Source organism: Petromyzon marinus, chromosome 38 (assembly GCF_048934315.1).
Source record: "Petromyzon marinus isolate PM22_M1 ecotype Great Lakes invasive population chromosome 38, UKy_Petmar_22M1.pri1.0, whole genome shotgun sequence".
Classification (NCBI taxonomy): Eukaryota; Metazoa; Chordata; class Hyperoartia; order Petromyzontiformes; family Petromyzontidae; genus Petromyzon; species Petromyzon marinus.
In genome coordinates, this window is record NC_133704.1 from 6,667,672 (window position 1) to 6,688,218 (window position 20,547).

Sequence of the window (20,547 nt, forward strand, 5' to 3'; positions counted from 1 at the left end):
CCCTATACCCCCCCCCCCCACCACCACCAGCCTTACACCTTCCTCCTATCGTCGGACTACGAGCGAGCCGAGTGGAGGGAGGCCATCCAGGAACAACAGAAGAAATGTAAGTCACAGAGACCACTTGTCGCCCCCCCCCCCCCCCTATCCACCTTTTGTGCCTACTCATCGGCGCGCGGTGGTGGTGGCGGCGGCGGCAACGGCTCGCGCTTGTGTAAATCCGGCAAACTGTGGAGGCGCAAGGGTTTGGCGGATCGAACAGATTTGTGCACGCTCCGTAAAACCTGCTTGTCCACGTGCTTGTCCGCTGCAGGTACCGACAGCTTTGCGTTGAGCTCGGTGGAGCTGCAGCTCCTCACCTCATCCTGCATGAAGCTCCAGATGGTTCACAACATCCCGCTCACAAGCAACAAGGACGGTCAGAACTCGCCGGAGCGTAGTTCCTCACTTCGCTGTTTGCCGGGGTCGCTGGCGGACCTGGGGGTTGTGACTGCGCGATGTAATCTTCATTGTAATTATCGGCTAACAAGTCCGTTGCCATTGTACGATTAACCCCGGGGTCTTGGACCTGGTAGATTGGATGAGTCACGTGACTTGTTGCCACAGCAGGAGCAAGTGGTATTTTCCTATCCCAAGTATGAAAATAATAAGCTGTAGCGAAAGCAAAGCAACACTTTGTCAAATCAGTTTTTGAAAGTAGGTTTTAAAACCAAGGATTCTAGTTGTAAATGCATGGATATAAGCTTACAAGCAAAGGCAGAGTCACTCAGTTGCAAAATAAATTAGGGGGTACAAATATTGCAAAGGGGAATGAATAATATTCCTGAACATTGGTTGAGCCTGGATGATGAGAGGGTTGTGCTTGCTAGACTACTGCAGGAGTCGGCTAAATTTTTTACAACGTTTTTTACATGTCATAGGACTTTGAACATCTCATTTCCGGATGTCTGAGTTTTTTTCTTTTTTAAAGATCTGAAATACGAATTACATTGTTCACTGAATGATGGAATCGCATAATAACAAATTCCCTCGGAGTAACGTTCGACCAAATCTCACACTGTCCCCGAATGGCTTGTCCACCACCGAGCGATCGCGCGCCACGTATTTCCCAGCGTTCCCATTAAAAACGACTTGCATCTCTTGAAACTCCGCGCATCTGTTTTGCGAGGTTAAACGTTGCAGCGCAACATCGGTGTGACGTGTGGCAGGGGTCCGTAAAGCCCGCAGAGAGACCCCGCCACCTCTATCAATCCAGCACACTAAACATGGAATGAATTATAAAATGGCCGGGGGTGAATTTAAAAATAACGTGCGTGTAATTTTGTTTCTGCTCTGCTTGTAAAATGCTAAAACGATCTTGCATACGGCCGCAGTGCGTTTGAGATATCTGGGCAACGTGAGCGACTTGAACTTCTGCTTCTTCTGTTTACGAAGCCAGAAGTCCCATGGGGGTTGGAAGCCCACGTTGTCTTTCTCCACAACACTTGTGTTCCGCGTATCTTCCGTAGACGTATGTACAGACCCATAGACTCCCACTTACAGGATCCCATAGGCTTGAATTCAGATGCATAGACTCGCATACACTTACATGATCGGGCTTATATTTTTTTTTTACGCAATCGCTGAGCACAGAGCCCAAAGACCCAAAATGTCAGATGGGCAGCAACAACCAGCACGATAAAAGTTGTGAAAGATAAGAATTGATACGTTTCTTGAAATGGGCAAGATTATTATTACTTTCCGAAGAGATTGGGAAGTGAAAAGAGAAAGAAAGTAAAAAGGAGGTGTGTGTGTGTGTGGGGAGCGGTAACACAGCGCACTAGTCGACTCGAGTTCGATTCCCGCTCACAGCCAACACCGGTGACGATTATCTGAACCGGTCATGGGCCTCCCCCAGGTCGATTCAGCCTCAAATGAGTACCTGGTGTGGCGTGTAAACATCGCCACTGGGGGGACAAAGGCGGCCGGGCATGGCGCTAACCACCCACCCCCTCATAGGTCCTCGCTAACAGCACTTGCCCCAACAGTCTGTTAAGGTCATAGTGGGGATCTTTGTCTTTGTTTGACTGCGACGTGATGCCGTCTCCTTTCCCCTCCCCACAGACGACGAGTCTTCGGGCCTCTACGGCTTCCTCCATGTCATCGTCCACTCCGCCTCAGGATTCTCCGAGGCCGCGAGTACGTGGCTCACTCGCGTCGGCCGCCTGCTACCGCTACGACAGCGATGGCAGTGGCGGCGGTGGACGTGCACACGTTGTACACGCACCCGCGCGATCACTCGCTCGATCGCTCGCTTGATCACCCGATCACTCACGCCATCACTTGCTCACTCACACGATCACTCACTCGCTCGACCACCAGATCACCCGCTCGATCACTCGCGCGATCACCCCCGCGATCACTCGCTCGATCACTCGCTCGGCCACTCCTCGGCCGTTGTTTGAATTCACTTGGTCACGCTGGGTTGATCACGCTGGGTTGGTGAAGGCGGCGGGGAGCATAGACACGGCTGCATAGAAGTGCGGCCGAGCACAATAGCGGCGTTTTCCTCACCGCCCCGCTGGTCACTGGCCGCTGTGTAGCCCGATGCGTCGAGAGTCAATTAAACAAAGTGTGTGCCTCGTCCTTTCCGTGGCTCTTGAGGATCTGGATTAATCGGTGGTAATTACGTTGCGATGCAAATCTGCACTTCATCAACTTGCCAGTTGTTTTTAATGAGTTGTGATCTTGGTTGAGTCATTGGGTGCAGCGGTGGTGCTGCAGTGGTTAGCGCACCGTCATATGAACCTGGGGACCTGAGTTTCATTCCTGGCCACGGCTAACATCAGCGGCGATTGATATTTAAACCAGTCCCTGACGCCCGCTCACCCCCCACCCTCACGAGTTCACCTTCCCACACTGACCAGTGTGGTGAAGTATGGTTAAATAACGACCATTACTGACATGGCAGTGGATGGACAATGGGCTCTAAGTTATCATTAATTTTTCTTCAAACGCAGTGCTTCATTTTTTTTTACAAACATTTTATTATTATAGTCTTGGTTCTTTCGGTAAAGTCGCATAGAAGGGAAACAATAAAATAATAAAGTCACGTAGAAGGGAACCAATAAAATAATAAAAAATATTTTATCGTTTCCCTTCTACGTGACTTTACCGAAAGAACCAAGAATATGAATCCCTGCAGTCACGAAAGCTTTAAATAAAAATTGTATTATTATTTTCTTGTTTAGGAGAACGTCGTTGATTCAAAGACTCTTTTGATTATTAGGGTCCTGCCTTGGGCCGTCCTCGCGAATGTTCGTAGAACGCAGTAAAGTAAACACACCGCGATAAGAAAAATATTGACGCAATCTATTGTCACGCCAGTGGTCTTGTGGGACTGCGAGTACGCACAAAATCTAATTAGGTAATAACGGCAGCCGTGATGCCATTTAGGGAGCTGAATAAGCCTCGCATGATTGCATTTGCAAACGTTCCGTGTGCTGGTGCAGTAAACTGCTTTAGCGTGTTTTGTGATTGCAATGTTCCGCATTTTGCCCGAGCCCCTTGATGCAATAACAAACAAACAAAAGAAACCTGCAGTATAATTACGAACCTGCGCCGATTCGACGGCGTGCCCCAACCGCCTTGCGCGTGCCGACATTCGGCGATCGTGGCGCTCCCAGAAGAACCGTCATAACGTTTTGTTAAACGCAGCTTGATTTAGTTGCAAAAGTTTTTCCCTTCTCCGACGAGCATCGAGGAGGTGCTCATCTCCTTCTTCACAGCCACTGAAGCCAGGAGTGGAAATTCCACATTGCTGCATGGCGGCAGGGTGGGGGGGACAAGTCTATTCACTGGAAAAGCCACTGTTGACTTTCCCGCAAAGTGGTAGCCGTTTTACCGACCCCCCCGGGGGGGGGGGATGTACGTCGAGTCAAACCCCCCAAAGCAGGATTTAAACTCGCAAACCCTCTGGAGGCTGCGAGCCGCTCTCTCTGCCACTGGGCCGCCCGGCCTGCTGTTACTACAAATACATGCAAACACTTGTGGATTGCATTGTTTTGGTAAGTTGAACGTTTGCAATCACGTTCCCTCCACCACAGATCTCTACTGCTCACTGGAACTGGACTCCTACGGCTATTTCGTGAACAAAGCTCGAACCCGAGCTTCCAGGGACACCACCGAGCCCGAATGGAATGAGGTAATGACGGCAAAGGCTCGCAGCCCTGCAATTTCTCATGGGCCTTGATTGCCCGTCGGCCTTGATGCAATTGCGACGATCGATTTAACGCGTAGGCTTTCGCGACCAATATTTTTCATGGCAAGGTGTTTCTTTGGTTGGGTCAGATCGCGTAAATGCTAAATGGCTCTTGTTTTTTTTGTTTACGTCTAAGCATAAACAGGGTTATGTAATACGGCAAGGCCACTTGACCGATATCAACACTCGACTGAGCGTGAGGAACAGTGAGGGGGAGGGGGGCGGCCGTTGGGCATTCCGGACATTCGATGCTCCGGCCGTGTGACCGATTTCAGGAACATCCTTCCTTTGCGTCGTTCCCGAACGGCAACAAAAAAAAACCTGTTGCACTTAAAAATCCTGTGATTTATTCTTGCAGTTAATTTGCAGGCTTTGACCATGAACAACAATATTTCAATGTATGTTATTGAGTCGAATTTAAGGTCTGTAAAGGTGCAGCCCCTGCAATTGCTTGCTCATGGCACTACTGACCGAAGGGCCTCCACTCGAGGGAGTTGTATTGTGCCCCCTCTAAGAGTCGTCATTTGGTCTGTTCGTCCACGCTGACCAAATACTTGGTAAGGGGTGGGAGTACCCCCACACTTTACCACTCCACATGCGACTTGCCGATTGACTGTGTTGCACCTACATATATTTGCGAATGGGCGGGAACTTAAGTACGCACCCATAGACTTACACACACTAGGCCGGTAAGGGAGTGAGATTAGATGGGATAGGATGGGGGGGAATCTTGAGCCAATGACGCTTGCCTTTTTGGTCGAAAGCGTGGGCGCTTGCTTTTGAAACAAAAAACTTAAGCAAAAAACTATATTTAAACTATTTATATTTTGCCAGGTTAAGGTCCACTGAGCTACGTAGCTCCGTTTCAGATGGGACCTGACCACAAATGATAGCTCAACGAGGTGGCTTATCGCGCGTACATTTCTGGCAGCGAAACACTCGAAACGCGTGACGTTGATTCTAAATGTGGACGGAAGAACCCGGAGGACCCGGAGAGAGACACACGCAGACACCAAATATACAGCAGCAGGCGTCAGGGTCGGGATCAAACCCATGACTTCCTGCACACCAGGCGAGGTAGTTAACATCTCCTAGCCACCGTGATGTTGAGAGAGATACACGCAGACTCCAAATACACAGCAGCAGGCGTCAGGGTTGGGATGGAACCCGTGCTCTCCCACCACACCAGGCAAAGCAGCTGACATCTCCCCACTGTGGCGCCCGCAAAAAAAATTAACACAACTCGGAAATTGACGGGCAGTAATGTCCGCGCGTGTGTTGCCCACCCCCCGCCCCCCGTCAGGAGTTTGAGATCGAGCTGGAGGGTTCCCAGAGCCTGCGCATCCTGTGCTACGAGAAGCGCCACGAGAAGGGCAAGCTGAGCAAGGGCGACGCCCAGACCAGCGACCTCATCCTGGGCAAGGGACAGGTGCAGGTGAGGGAGCAGGCGCCGGCCTTGCGTGACCCCCCACAGCTACTAAACTGGCTCACTACTTGAGGCCGACTGAGCCACGTAGATATTTTTTTCCGAAGCGACCTGGCTATCGCAAATGATAGCTCAACGAAGTGGCTTGCCGCGTGGAAATGTATAGCGGTAGCCAAATGCTCTTCAACGAGTGTTTCTAAATGTGGAGGGAAAAACCGGAGGACCCCGAGAAAAATCCACGTGACTACGGGGAGAACACGCAAATTCCAAATACACAGGCGACAGGGTACGGGATCGAACCTACGACCTCTTGTATACCTGGCCAGGTAGTTAACATCTCGATACAGAAGTGCCCTGCCATTGTGTCGGTGGTTCAGAGATGAGGATGACGATTCCCACGCGCGGTGTGCTCGCTTCAATGGCTCCACCACTCAACAAAGCACCTTGCATCACATCTCATCTCAACCGTCATTACATTGCTCTGCTGCAGTGTAGCCCAGGGGACCCCTGGTGGCAGCTGTCCCTTTATTGTGCAAGGTAGTCGCAGTACAAGCCTACGATGGACATTTGTCTACGGGTAGGCCGAGATGTTGCTTTGTAGTTTTACCCAATTAAGTAATTTGAGAGTAATTGACCCATTTAAGTGAATTTGTATCATGACTCTGGCGTGCATGGGCCTACTCTTTTTTGTTATATATAACGTCACGGGAAGCTATTTAACGTCCAGCTGAAGCAGGTGGGGTGCGCATTCATGGTTAATGCACCCGCAGTTTGATCCCGAATTGTCACAATTCATGCCTTCGTAATACTGCTTTCAGCCGCGGTGCTGTTATGCAAAGACATCGGAAAATACGAGCCATCGTGTTGAGGGCTGCGTTTATCATCATATTAGTACAGTATAGACCTTTATCCAGGAACGTCTCTCTGGGTCTCAAGGACTCTTTTTCAGAAGGCTCATGTTACATTGGGATGTTTTGGCCAGTTCTATTAATGAACATTCAAGCTTCATATGGGAGGAAACTGGAGTAGAGTACTTGTAAAAAAAACATTTACCACATGTAAAAGGGGGTTACCATTCAAAGCTCCACACAGATGGATTCAACATTTCGTTGTTGTAGTGACATCTCTTGGGAACCTTGCAGCTTAGGCTCGCTCGGTATCCCCAGACAGCTTCCCATCCGAGGAGTAACCAGGCTCATCTCTGATTATCTTCTTGAAGCTTGGCGAGCTCCAACGCATTGAGGATGATTTAACCAGAGGCTCGTAGTCAATGTGCTGCTGATGTAAGCATGCCTGAAGTTCTATTTTGTGTTTCAGAATGTATCTTATATATACAAAAATGGGACTCTCATTAGTGGTCTGAAACTTACCTAATCCGTTGGTAAAAAAATCCCTAAGTGAAAATCAAGGTGCCCTAAGTGCATGAGTGGTTTTAATTTCCCGTCTTGGCAGCGTGATTGGGTGTTTGATTTATAATTGCCGTATCCTTGCCGTCGTCAAAATAGCATCTTCTGGCATGTGTGCGTGCGCGGCGTTAAAAATATCCAGATATGGCCATCCGCTTTCCTCTGACTCGAATAGTAGCCCTTCATTGAGCACTAAAAATAGAATACCGACTCAGGCTCTGATTCACAGTCTTTTCAGCAGCGCGAGAGTCAAGAATTTGTCTCTGGGGAATGATTTTGCACGATATGATTTCCAGCCGCTTAAACGTTGCCGATGTGCCTCATTCGAAGCAACACATGGTAATAAACATCTGAATATTTCTATATTTCAGCCGGTGAACACCCACTGTATGAGATTATCATTACTATATTATGCCGGGGTGGTGAAATGGCCAGGCGTGTTTGCCGCGTGTTGCGGATGTTTTTGGTTCGAGCCCCACGGACGCCCTGGTTGATACCAGAAAAAAAAGTTGAATGAGCAATTGAAGGTTTAACACGTAGGTTTTCACGACAAGTACAGTAAAACCTTGGATTGCGAGCATAATTCGTTCCGTAAACGTGCTCGTCATCCAAAGCACTCGTATATCAAAGCGAATTTCCCCATAAGAAATAATGGCAACTCAGATGATTCGTTCCACAACCCAAAAATATTAATATAAAAATGATTAATACAAAATACTGTACCTTTTTATTTAAATTTAATATAAAGTAATCAAATGTATTCATTACATTTAATCGTGGCTGGTGTGAGGGAGACGAGAGAGAGGAGAGGAGGAGGAGGGTTACTATGTAGGACGACTTTCACTGTCACTAACGGAATCACTGCTATCTATTGGCTCACTGGAATATTTTTCTTTTTGTGTGACTTTAACAAGGAATCTATCCAATGACACTTGCTTTTGCCTCCTTTTGAGGATTTCGTGGACATGTTACAATGCATTGTTGGGCCATTGTTGCAGTACAGTTACTAAAGAACAGTCACTACACTTGGACACAAAATAAAAAAATGCTTTACGCACACGCACGTGGTCACAACACTATAGTACTGTAGTAAACAGTATACACGTGGTCACAACACTATAGTACTGTAGTAAACAGTATACGCTCGCACGGATGTTGACTATACGAGTGAGGCACGCCGACTGAGACCGAGCATGGGAGATGATTACCCACAATCCCGCAGCGAGAGAGAGAGAAGAACCATTGACTCAGTTGTGATCACGTGACGCTCGGCAGACAAAGCGTATACTGTACGTACTGCTCGTTTTGCAAGACATCGCTCGTTTATCAAATTATTATTTAGTTAAAAATATTGCTCGTCTTGCAAAACACTCGCAGACCAAGTTACTCGCAATCCAAGGTTTCACTGTATCATAAATTTACGCGATCTAACCCAAAAAAACCTCTCATGGATGAGCAATTGAAGTTTGTGCTCATCTTCTGTTTACACAAGCTGAGCCATCGGTGGAAATTCTGAATTTTTTTACGGTTGAGCTGAGTCCGTTCATTCATAGCACAACTACTGTTGAATTTCCCACAAAAGTAGTGAACATATTATCCAGCCAAGGTTTGAATTTCGCAAACTTTTCAATTTGTGAGTCGCTCGCGCTGCAGCTGAGCCACCTGGCTGGTTCTGGTTAATGCCGCAGGTGTGTTCACCGTGACAATACGTGCCGCCTGTTTCACATTAGACGTAAAAGAACCCGTGACGGTGTTGGGAAAAAAAGAGTACGCCACGGTTCAAATTGCCAAATAAGAAAAATTACTTGCAATTTCTTAAATTGGCAACGCATAACAATTATCGCCCCCAACTGCATTATCTCGCTGGACCTTACTGAAAAAGGTCCAGGCCGAGTGAGGCTTTTCTGGGTAAACAAATTTAATAATAATAAACATAAATATGATGAAAGTTATTCAATAATGATTCCGCTAACTTTTCGAAATGTGTTTGCGCTCGCGGCGATCAATATTTTTTTTCGTGAGCACGGTTATTGAAATAATATCTGGTTTCTTTTATTCGAATACGAGACGGTGTTATTGTAGTGATGAAATTATTTTTAGAAACGTATTGCCACATTGCTTTGCCACGCGTCTGTCTGCCTACGCGGTGTGATGTCGTTTTTTAAAAAAATGAATTAATTTAACAGCGCGTGCGAGCACAATGTTATCTCGAGACGCTGTTACATTGACGGCGCGGTTGTAAAAATCCATTGTGCAATCATACTGTCACCTCGTGGTACCAGTCCTGCCGCTCGCTTTGCTGGTGGCTCCTTGAGTCATGGATTGTTTGAAACGTGAAAGTGGTCACGTCTTCACTGAACGGGCATGGCGATGTTTTGGCATCGGAGTTGTGTGGAAGCGGGTTACTGGGGACAATTCATGAATTCACTGAAAATGTATTAATTTTAGATAAAAATTAAGACGTTACTTTTAGACGGCGTATAAATAACTCAAATGAAGTGGGCAAAAAAATAGAGCGGTCTTCAGTTGCAATTTTTTCTTTTGAGTGTTGTTTATTCTCGTTCATAGTGTGTTGTCTACAGTGCATTGTATTTGGACTGTAGTCACTTCCTTTTGGAGTATTTATCCCAAATGCCACCTCTATTCTAGCACCGTGAGATGCATACTGTATGTGAGGCGCGGTATAACTTAAAAATCAAGACAATCTTACTTTTACATTGGTCTTTGACCCTTTGCGGTTATTCGTGTTGGTTATAATGAGTCACCCCCTTAAGCTTTTCCCGTCTCATAAAACCCTGACTCAGGTTTCTTGGACTAGACTGTGGGCGTTAGGGGTACGTTGAGGACCTGGACCAGTTCCTGCTTACAGGTCTGGGTTCACGGCATCGCTCAGACAGACTAGTCATTGTCAAACCAGAATGTCTGCCTGAGCTTGCTGTTTGTTTTGTTACTTTTTCAAGCTTTGTACCCATTTACCAAACATTATTTAACAAACACGTCTTTTTTTTTCTGAAAAGCTCGAGTTACACGAACTTTTATGTGAAAATGTTTTTTTGACACGCTGCAGTATTTTTTGTTCGTGAATTGTATCATGACACCGCCGTGGTGTCATGGTTAGCGACACTGGATTTGCAATGCAGAGGTTCGATTCGATATGCCGGCGTGGGAGTTTAAATTGGTGCAAGTTTCCTAAATCCCCCTCTGCCCCCGCCTCTGTCCAACCGGCAGTGTCCATTGTCAGCTCTCGTATGGTGGGGTAAAGTGTGGGTACTCTCACCTCTTCCAAGAGGTCTGGCCGGTGTGGAAAAGTAGGTGGAATGCTCTCGAATGGAGGGGCTTTCTTGAACTCCCTCTGGTGGAGGCTCCTCTGGTGGAGGCTCCTCTGGTGGAGACTCCTCTGGTGGAAACTCCTCTGCCAGCAGTGGTGTGAGCAAGACATCGCAGGGCTGCACCGTGACCGTAATAAAAACAAAAACTCAGTTTTTGTGCAAAATAATTTGGACATTTCTGCTGCATGAATTTTGTAAGGAGGCGAATAACCAAACCGGGCCCACCTCCACCCCCTTTCTCCCCTCTCACAATGCTTCATCATTCCATCCACTTCGGCCGTGCACAAATATTTAGCCTGGAAGATCATTTTCAACTTCTACATGTCCTGACAGTTCGAAGTGCTGGCTGGCTGGGGTGGGGAGGGGAGTGGGGGGATGCCGGATAGGAGCAAGGGAGAAAATGTATTTTAAAAGCCTTCTCTGTGGCCCACATATTGTGTTTGCAGGCAAAGAACCACCCAAGCTGTTAATGTTTTTGGCGGCCGATGCCGAGATGAGCCGGACTTGGGTCCTACCGACCGGTTGGGGGAATGATCGGGCGGTCCGCGTAGTGGAGGGTTTTTGTCAAAAAACATTTTTAGCAAATTAAATATGGAACTTCCGTTTGCCCCGGTGCTAACCCTCTGCAGTCTCAAGAGCAAACGAGGCTTCGGATGCGTCGTTCTCACGGCTGCTGGAAAGCAGACTAGAGCGGCGCTGGGCTGTTCCAAGAATTTCCCAGCAGGGCTTATCGCTCGTTTACCAACGTTTTAAGAGCTGCGTGGCTCTGTGGGCTGGAGTTTTTCCATTCCATACCCTCTTACCCCTCCCCCCCATCCGACATCCCTCTTTGGCCACAGAGAAGTAATTAGAAAATTGATTACATTTTAGTAAAGTGTAATGGTTCACCAAGTACTGCAGAGAAAAAAAAACACCCATTTTATAAAAACATTTTCGGAACTTACTTTGGTAGCTTTTCAGCTCTGAAAATTGAAAGTGCTGCCCCCTACTTAGTAAATCAGAGGCCACTTGAAAAGATCTCCGTAGTTGTTCTGTGGTGTCCACTTCTGTGAGCCATTGTCTAATGCGGGTATTTGCACTGCTGATATGCGAGAATTCCAAATAGCTGTTTTGTCTTATGACATGATATCCATAATATTGTACAACATATATAAATTAGTATTCAGGAATCATTGGGTTAGGTTTAACTATGCCAAGCTAAAATCGATTACTTTTGTAATTTTACTCGATTGATCACACAAGTGTCCTCTGCATACTTGAGTCTGCTAGTAGGTGGACGATGATTGCTATGCACTGTATTATCCCAATATAAGAAAAAGGTGTTATTGTTGATATTGCTCATTAAACCAAAAATATGCGTGGGCCTGCCATGAGGAGTGAGGACAAGCTCCGTGGGAAGGCCTTCCTCCAGCAGTGGATAGAAAGTGGTTAATGATAACTGACCGTGATCAAGACAAATATGATTCATGTCAGGTCTGCGCTGCTGTAAGCAATTCTAGTGGGATGGGGTATGAGTGTGTTGCAAGGGCACGTTTCATCACTCTTGCGTTTTCGTGTGACGCGCCCTGTGTTGACCCGATCGCCAAACAACCCCTGGCGCAAGTGGTTCCTCTGTGGACGTTTGCAGTCGCATTAAAAACCGCCACTCTTCGCCCGAGCTGGCTGGAGGCTGCGCGAGCGTCTGTTTGTGTGTATGTACGCGGGATCATCTCGCTGAACCAGACGTCTCGATTGCTTGTAAGTCTCAACCCCCCCCCCCCCACCCGGGGAATAAGGAAGAAAAATCACGCACGTGCGTGGATTCTCCTTGCAACGCGCTCTCCGGCGCGCGTGTTAACTCGGCTGTAATTTAATGGGCGAAGTACGGTCAGACAACTCCCATGAACAAGAGAGCTTGTGGGAGGGCTCCATCCAGCAGTAGATTCATAACAACAATACATTTCTATAGTGCATGTTTTTCACGAACCGGACGCATTTGTTCCTGTCGAGAACTCCTGTCGGCCTCTCTCGCCCCCTTTTACTGGACATCTGTCATCCTGGACATCTGAGAAAAAATTGTTTTATAGCTCATCTGATTCCTCCAGTATAAATACTTATTCTGATTCATATAAAGTTGATGACAAAGTGCAAAGAACGAATGTGCGCAGGACTGCATGTTGGATTTGGGGAAAACCTGAGCCGTGGCTGGCAAAAACAACCAGCTTTTGGCCACCTCGTTTTTAACCCCCCTTGCAAAAAAATCTACTTGAAGCTAGAATTGGCACAAGCTGACGGGCGTTTACCACACACGGCGTCGACTAAAGGTCTGGTAGATGGCCCTGCTCGCCCTATACTTGTTTCCGGTGATGCCCGTGTAGCGACTACCTTGCGACAGACCGGCGGGCAGCTTCAGCGGCGGCAGCTGTGGCTGGTGGCGGTGGCAGCCACGCAGGGTTGGGTAGGGCATTGTGACGGCATTGGCTTGGCCACTGGGTGACGTTGTGACTCAACACAGCTCAGCAGCCTGACTATCCCTCCACCCCCGACATCGCCCCACCCCACCATCGTTTAGCCACCTCTTACACTCCCACCAACCCAACCCAGTAAAGACACTGGCTGTTTTACATCACGGTGTACGCACATGCGCGAGACGACTTCCCAGCAGAGCGGCCCGGCTTTCAGGCGCGATGATGCTTTCCGTGAAACCTGCGTCAGGTCTCCAGATGCCCGTGTGATGTACTCTGAATTTTTTTTTTATTACCGAAGACAAATAACTTGAGCGTTTTTTCGTTCGAGGCAAGTCGGTTGAACGACGCTCGTCGGAAGAAAGCGAGCCTTTTTTGTTCTGTTTGTTTTCTGGAAGATTTTTGTCCGTTTACTCGCTTTCCGGCATACGATATTTTGGTTGTCGACCTGATTAGATTTGGGATAATTAGGGTCGTTAAGATACTCGATTGCCTTGGCACGCCATGTGAACAATGCTGAGGCTGTTCTAACGTCAAAAGCACAAGCCTTGGTAAATTGTTCCCGACAGATTGTTCAGTGTGATCCGGATACAGATATCATTCTCGGTTCCAGCCGGCTTCGTGTAGCCGTTCGCAAAATATATAAATGCGGCAGATAGGAATTTTAACGTTTTTTTTTATTGTAGGAGAATAACATTCATTTTTATTTTCTTTAATTTAGTCGCAGTTCCACGCTCTTAAGCAATCTCTGACAAAACATTGCTCTATTCAAGTAGCATATTTGTTTTTTTTACCCATTTGACCTTCCAACAGTGCAGTTTGGCAATTTTTGAGCCCTTAGTTCCCTTCTACCCTGGAGCGGTGATTTAAAAAACAAAATCGGAAAAATCGCAGAGCTTTCACTGCAAGAGAAAAAAAAATTGCGAGTAAGAAATCGCTTGCTCGCAAACGGGCTGCTAGGGTCTGCTCCGGGGCTGCTTGGGTCGCCGTGGCCAGCCGAACGATGATGACGGGCGTGCTGATGGGAGACTGCTCCGTGCCGGACTCTGGGCCCATTGCCCCACGTGTCTCCTCCTCGCCTGTGGCCGAGGCCAAAGAGCGTGGGAAGGCGGTGCGCAGCGGAGCCAGGCTCTGGCGGGACCTCCGCACCAAAATCCTCGGCCATAAGGTTTGATTTTCGTTTCGCCCGTGCCTCAGCTCGCAATAAACGCGAAAAAACTAAAAAAGCCGCTGCAATCATGATTTACTTTCTTTTTAATGTAAATAAATGTTTTTGGTGAGATGCAGAAGTTTGTAAAGTTACGTAGTGTCCTCTATTGTAATTTATACTTGTTTTTTGTTGTTATTTGTCGTTGTTTGGTAAGCGGTGAAACCTGAGAACAGCACATTCAGTGAACACAACTGCAAAAACCTACCTAGTGGTAGTAAGTGATTTATACAGTACTTGTGTGGGCCTCAACATCAATTAATAATTGTTTAGGACAATGATGATTCAGTAATGCCAATCATATACTCACATTTGAGCGTGATATTAATCATGATGGTGATGATCATAATGGCTGATATTATTTACACAAGAAAATCCTGGCTGTGTCTTGAGGCTTCTTTAGGGGGCTTCTGCATTGGAGCGTTTGGCTCATTCTACTCGCGAGGAGTGCGATAACGATGATAACGATGATAACGATGATAACGATGACGAGGTAACATTGGTGCTCGTAGGAATGAAATCGTTAACGACGTTGACGTTCTCTAAGCGGACGAGAGTCCTTTGAGAGAGTGGAAAATATGCACATTGCCGAGGAGATTATTTGGCGATGCTGCTGCATTGGCATTGGTGGCCGAGGACAAATGACAAAACAAGGAAACTCAACACAGCTGTGACTAATGCAGCGACAGTGTTAGGTGATGTTTCAGGCAATGGTCCTTCTACATAGCACAATAATGAAGGGACACGAGAGAGTTGAAGGCTGCATTGTACACCATGGGATGCGATGAGAATTGGATGGATGGATTAAACAGAGGGGGGAATGAGTGGCACAAGAGTATAATAAATGTACGCGTAAATAATTCACTCCCAGCGTTGTGGATGAATTGCCGCGATTGGCAATCGCGATAACTTTTTTACTCGTTTCCCCCATCTCATCCATATTGTTTAATCTGTTTCTGATCTTGCCATACACATGTAACCTATTACCGTACAATTAAGGATATAATTTTCGCACAATCGTCAACAATCTATTGACGATTCGACGCAGCATTAAAGCGTGTTCACTTTTCTTACCGTGAACCAATTGCGTGTCAATTGCACGTGTATATATATAATCTGTTTGCGTAATGCGAGCGTGTTTCATAAAGCGTTCCTTTATGCCTCAGCAACGCACATCTGCTTTGGAGCGGTTTTGATCTCTCTTAACCCGTGCCTTCGTGGATTAAAAGGCAGGATGCAGGCGTACGTGACGAAACCATATGAAAAATATGCGGTTTCGTAACGAATCCCTTTTAAAAACTAAAACTGTTAAGCTATTTTTATTTTACCAGGTAAGGCGTGCACTGAGCTACATAGCTCTTTTTCAGAAGCGACCTGGGCACAAATTACAGCTCAACGAAGTGGCTTATCACATAAAAGCCGGAAAATACTCTAAATAGATGTTGAAGAATAAGGAAGACCCAGAGAAAAATCCACGTGACCATGGGGAGAACATGCAAGCTCCAAATATACAGGCAACAATGTCAGGATCGAACTCACGATCTCCTTTACACCAGGCGAGGTAGTTAACATCTCGCCACTGCGGCAAGGAGCATAAACCATCACGCGAACTCCGGTCATCCTCGCAGTAGCATTTGGCTAACCCTCGAACAAAGACGGTCACTTCATCGCGCGCTTTCAGACGTGCTTCTGCGGCCGTCAGGGACGCTCTTCCTTCCGATATTAGGAAGCCACTGAAGCTGTGCGCTTTTAAATCATCTGGATTGAAAACTCATTTATTTCGGAACTCCTCTTTTATGTTCAGTTTGTTGTCCTTCCCCTGCACCTCCGATTTGGCACGACTTGGCTACGTGCGGTGCTGCTGCTGCTGCTGCTGCTTTTACGGCTTGCAGCTGCTGCGATTGCGGGGTCGTGCGAATCTCGCGCTAAACTGATTAAGGGGGGCCGGCTCGCTTCGGCTCGCGCAGCTGGTGAGGGCGAGAGGCGGGGGATAATCCAGGAGCCAACAGCGGCTCGCTCTCTCTCTCTGTCTCTCTCGCGAGCGCGTGCGCGTGCACGCACAAACGCACGCACGCACGCACGCTCGATCCGCTCGCATTTTGGTAAGTCTCGGGGATTAGTCGGCGGCCGAAGCAATCGCTTTGCGAATTTCCAGAATTATGTGGGCGACCGTTTGGTTGGAAGTTATTTCACTGTTGTTATTGTAGTAATAATAATATTAACAATTATGTATAATAATACGATATAAAAGGGAGTGGGGGGGGGGGGGTGCTGGGTGAGGAGGGGGGAAGGTAAAGGCGCAGTTCTGCAATTTCCTGCTAATGCCACTTTGCAGAAGGGCCTCCGCTTAGAGAGAGATCTAGAGAGAGTGTGTGTTGGTCTACTCTTCCATGCTGACCAGACGTCTTGGGAGGGGTGGCGGTTACCGCTACTTTACTCCGCCACGCCATCAACTGCAGTGTGCGCATCTAGGACCGCTCGATGGCTCGAGATTTGGGGGCACGTGGACTTTTAAAGAAACCTGCCTTCACCTTTCTGTGCTGGGGAGATTGTACCGGCGACTCTTTGTGAATCGAATAGTGAAGTGTGCTAACCAGTACGGAACTGACTTTTTTTTAATATATATTTTTTTATTGAGCCAATATGCGGGGGCCAAGTTACATCAAGTTGTGACGCACATAGACACTGTCAACATAAAACTATGAAAAGCAAGGGGATAGAAAGACGGGGAATGAACTCGCTGCCCCAATACACAACTGATTTTAATAGTTATTGTGATTTATAACTCTCTAAAAGCCCCATTGTCTCAAGATTTTTTGTTTTTTTCCTGGAGGGCCCTGCATTGGGATGTTCGGATAAGTTGCATGTTTTGAGGAGTACATTGCGCAAATACTCCAGCTATTATTTCCGTGACATTTTATCGCGCTCACTAACCCATGAACTCTGAAAATACCTGTGATGCTCCCGATTTTTTTATTTTAAAGTGGAATAAAATATTCTCACACCATATGTTCCCATTTTTTGTGCTCTTCACTTCCGTTGACTTCTAGTTCACATGGCCTTGTTTCCAAGGGGGGGAAGGGGGGGGGGGGCAGCGGAATGACACAGCCATCGTTAAACGCTAATCAGAATGCTTTCGCCTATCGTACATTCAGCTGTATATCTCGCCGCCTATGCATGGACGCAATGTCCAATATTTTCACTTGCCTATTTGAATTTAGAAGGGGGGTGCTAAGCCTTCAGCAGTGGGGGGCGCTCACCCCCCCCCTCCCCCCCCCCCACCCCGGCACCATCGATGCTATATGAGACTGGTTAACTCTAAAAAGAGTCGGACGACTCGCAACGATCGACTCGCTGCAACCAACTCTCAACAATCAACTTGGGCCAATCGCTGGACGCACACCCAGATATATATCCACACGCTCATCTGCAGCAGACAGCATCGCTCGTGGCTCCAGGGGTTATTGAACGTTTTCAATGTCGTGTGAAGTGGCTGCAGGGAGGAAGGCCTCTAACTCAGACCTGGGGCTCTTATCCTCAATTAGAAAGTTACATAATCCGGCTCTGGCAAAGACACGTGTGAATAAATATCTCTCTCTCGCTGTCCGCTTTTCTGTTTATAGCCGCCCAGGCCATGTTCGCAGCCGTGTGATATATGCCGCCATCGCTGACCCGTGAACAGTTAAAGGTGCAGCCCTGCAATCGTTTGCTCGTGTCACTGCTGGCAGAATGGTGGCTGATCCAAGGGGTGGGTGGTAGGGAGGTGGGGGCTGATGGGGGTGCGGTTGTTTTCTTCTCCTTGAGACCCCCAAAAGTGGTATTTTTTTATATTTACCAGTGAAAATACATTGTTTTCTTTTGTTGATGTTGAGGCCCTATTTCTAAGGCTTTGCATTGGGATTGCTTCGGCCACTGACTAATCCCCTTCAGCCACCTCTGTGGCTGAAGGGCCTCTGTTAGAGGCAGTTCTTCTTGGCCCACTGTTCCCACACTGGCCAGACGCCTTGGAAGAGGGTGGGAGAGTACCCCCACACGCAACCTGCCCATCGACTAACTGTGCTGAGCCCATTTAAAAAAATATTTTTCTGGGTGGACGGAGGCGATGGTGGGCGGGGGTGGGTGGGGGTATTTAAGAAACTTGTGCCATTGTTTTAACTGCCACGCCGGGAGATCAAAATCGAACCGGCAACTCCCTCGCTTGCAAGTTCAGTGTGCTCACCATTACACCAGGGCAGCACCACGTCAGTACTGAAGGAGGCGCCCCATTGTTCTGCGAGTTGCTACCGCCTAAATGTTTGTTGCTCAATTTTTTTGTCACATTGCAGATGATTATACATTCATTAAAAAGGCATTAGGGCGGAAGATATACTGCTGGTCGTTATGTAGGAAATTGAGGCCTTTATTTGCGATGTGACACTGATTGGCAATTACGAGTGGTCCCGGGTAATGTGTCCTTGGGGCACTATCACGATAAAATCGGACATGTGCGGGTTTTTGCAGATTTGCCTAATGAAGTTCCTGAACCGCAGCCATTACAGCCACGCCTCAAGTCAATGGAAAAAAAAAACACAACATGGTAACACACGATCTCAAATCAAACCCGATTAAAATCAAAGTTTTACAAAAGGTGGCCAGGTGACTTAAGAGGTCAGAGCGCGGATCTGGCAGAGCTGAGATCCTGGGTTCGAATCCAGGTTTTTGACCTCCCTACAATTAAACCGGCTTCTTGTGTGCAGTGAGTTTTTTTTTTAAATCTCACCTCGGTCACCAATGACTGCAACAACAACAAAACCCCATCTCATCAAATGTAGTTTTGCACTTTTGGGTTAAATGCCAGCTCTGAGAATGAAATATCGGTTTGACTGTCATGCGACACACGTGACTCTCGCATGTGGCACAGCAGGTGCTAAAGTACTTTACTCTGTGGACCAGAGGTCACTTGAAAGGCTCTCGGAGGTAGTTCTGTGATATCTGCTTCTGTGGGCTGCCCTCTTTACACCACGAAGGGTTGCACTGCTCCACGAGAAATCCGAACGGATTCTTTGTCTCACGATGACGCACACCGCGATGGACTTGGTCGACAAAAAAAAATCAACTTGTACTTTTGGGAAGCGGGGTCGGGCAGTGGGAGGGGGAATTCTTTTGATGTCATATGACCCGGTAATAATACATTATTGCATTCCTTCTTTCCCAAATATGTCGTGTTACACTGATTGTTCACATTTCCACATTGGTAAATCAATCCCCCCCAAACCCCCTCTTATGCTAAAACAGATGAGAGATAACCTCTTGAGATCACTGCACTTTTTACGGAATGAAAAAATAAAGGTAATTAAACATGCAGAAAAAAATATATCCCTGGAATAATAAATCAAGGAAGTAAGAGTCTTGTTATTTATGAATATTCCCGTGAATCTTTTTCTCCCCCCTTTCTGTTTGAGTGGAGCGCATTTTGTATTTGACCTACTTTTTTATTCCTGAATAATGTATGGGCAGAACGCTCGATTGGATTGCACACTTATTTGGAGACCCTTTTCTAGATTATTAAAGCCACCATCCAGGGGGAAGCTGGACTGCTTCCAGGATTATGCAAAATAATCTCGATATAATTTCATAAATCTAGGGTTGTCATTATATACTCGTGATTGTGACCCGTAGGCTCGCACTGAGACCCATAGACGTGGAACTGAGATCCATAGATTAATACAGAGACTCAAAGACGCACACTGCGACCTATAGGTTCACACAGAGAACGATAGACCATACATTCCCATAGATTTAGATATTCCATATATTTGCAGACTAGAAATCCATAGTCTTACATAGAACCCCCCACCCCCCTGCACTAGACTTACACGGACCTAGAAACCCAAACAAAGACCCCATGCACTTTAAAAAGAAACAGAATTACATAGAGAGCACGGGGCTGTAAGTGGCATGCAATGGTGACATAGAGACCCCCATAAACTTAGACTACCGTTGACTTGCATACATTTCTTTAACGGTTGTTAAACAAAGCAACAAAAATAACAACCCTGTAAAGCAATAAAAAAATAATTCTGAGAGATAAAAAAAAATGAATTACACCGAGGGGGTCACCGTATTCGTTGGACGCGTGACGATGAATTGCCAAGGGGTCGTGACACCGCTCCGGTTTACGCGCGTCTCCCACACAGTAGCGTGAATGTTTTTTTTGTCGCGGTGTAGCTTTAACGTAACCGGATGTGGGCCATTTGGGAAAATGCCATTGCCCGTCATGTTTTGCCCACCCCTTGTCCCTCAACAGCTGCACCTCTTTGTCTGCACGCAGGCGCGCGTGTGGCTCTCACAGAAACACGTGGTTCCCTCTCGTGAGAGTGGGGGCTTTATTCACATCGAGATGGAAAACTCATTTTTGTTCTCTATTGAAAACTCGTTTTTTTTTTCTAGTTTGAGAGCTCATTGCTTTCGAATTGCTTTTTGTGTGTGTGTTAGTTTGTTGTCCTTCCCCCACAC

At 47.0% G+C, this 20,547-nt stretch overlaps 1 protein-coding gene across 3 annotated transcripts in view; it reads left to right on the forward strand.

The window, feature by feature from the left end:
• The window catches only part of LOC116950195 (breakpoint cluster region protein), a 131,625-nt gene that overhangs the window by 79,835 nt on the left and 31,243 nt on the right, over positions 1-20,547 (forward strand). For all 3 annotated transcript variants that reach the window (XM_032967788.2, XM_032967790.2, XM_032967791.2), the window contains 5 exons: positions 31-106; positions 314-418; positions 2,104-2,178; positions 4,086-4,183; positions 5,544-5,675. In XM_032967788.2, the coding sequence (XP_032823679.2) occupies positions 31-106; positions 314-418; positions 2,104-2,178; positions 4,086-4,183; positions 5,544-5,675 (486 nt within the window). The remainder of the gene's footprint in view (positions 1-30; positions 107-313; positions 419-2,103; positions 2,179-4,085; positions 4,184-5,543; positions 5,676-20,547) is intronic.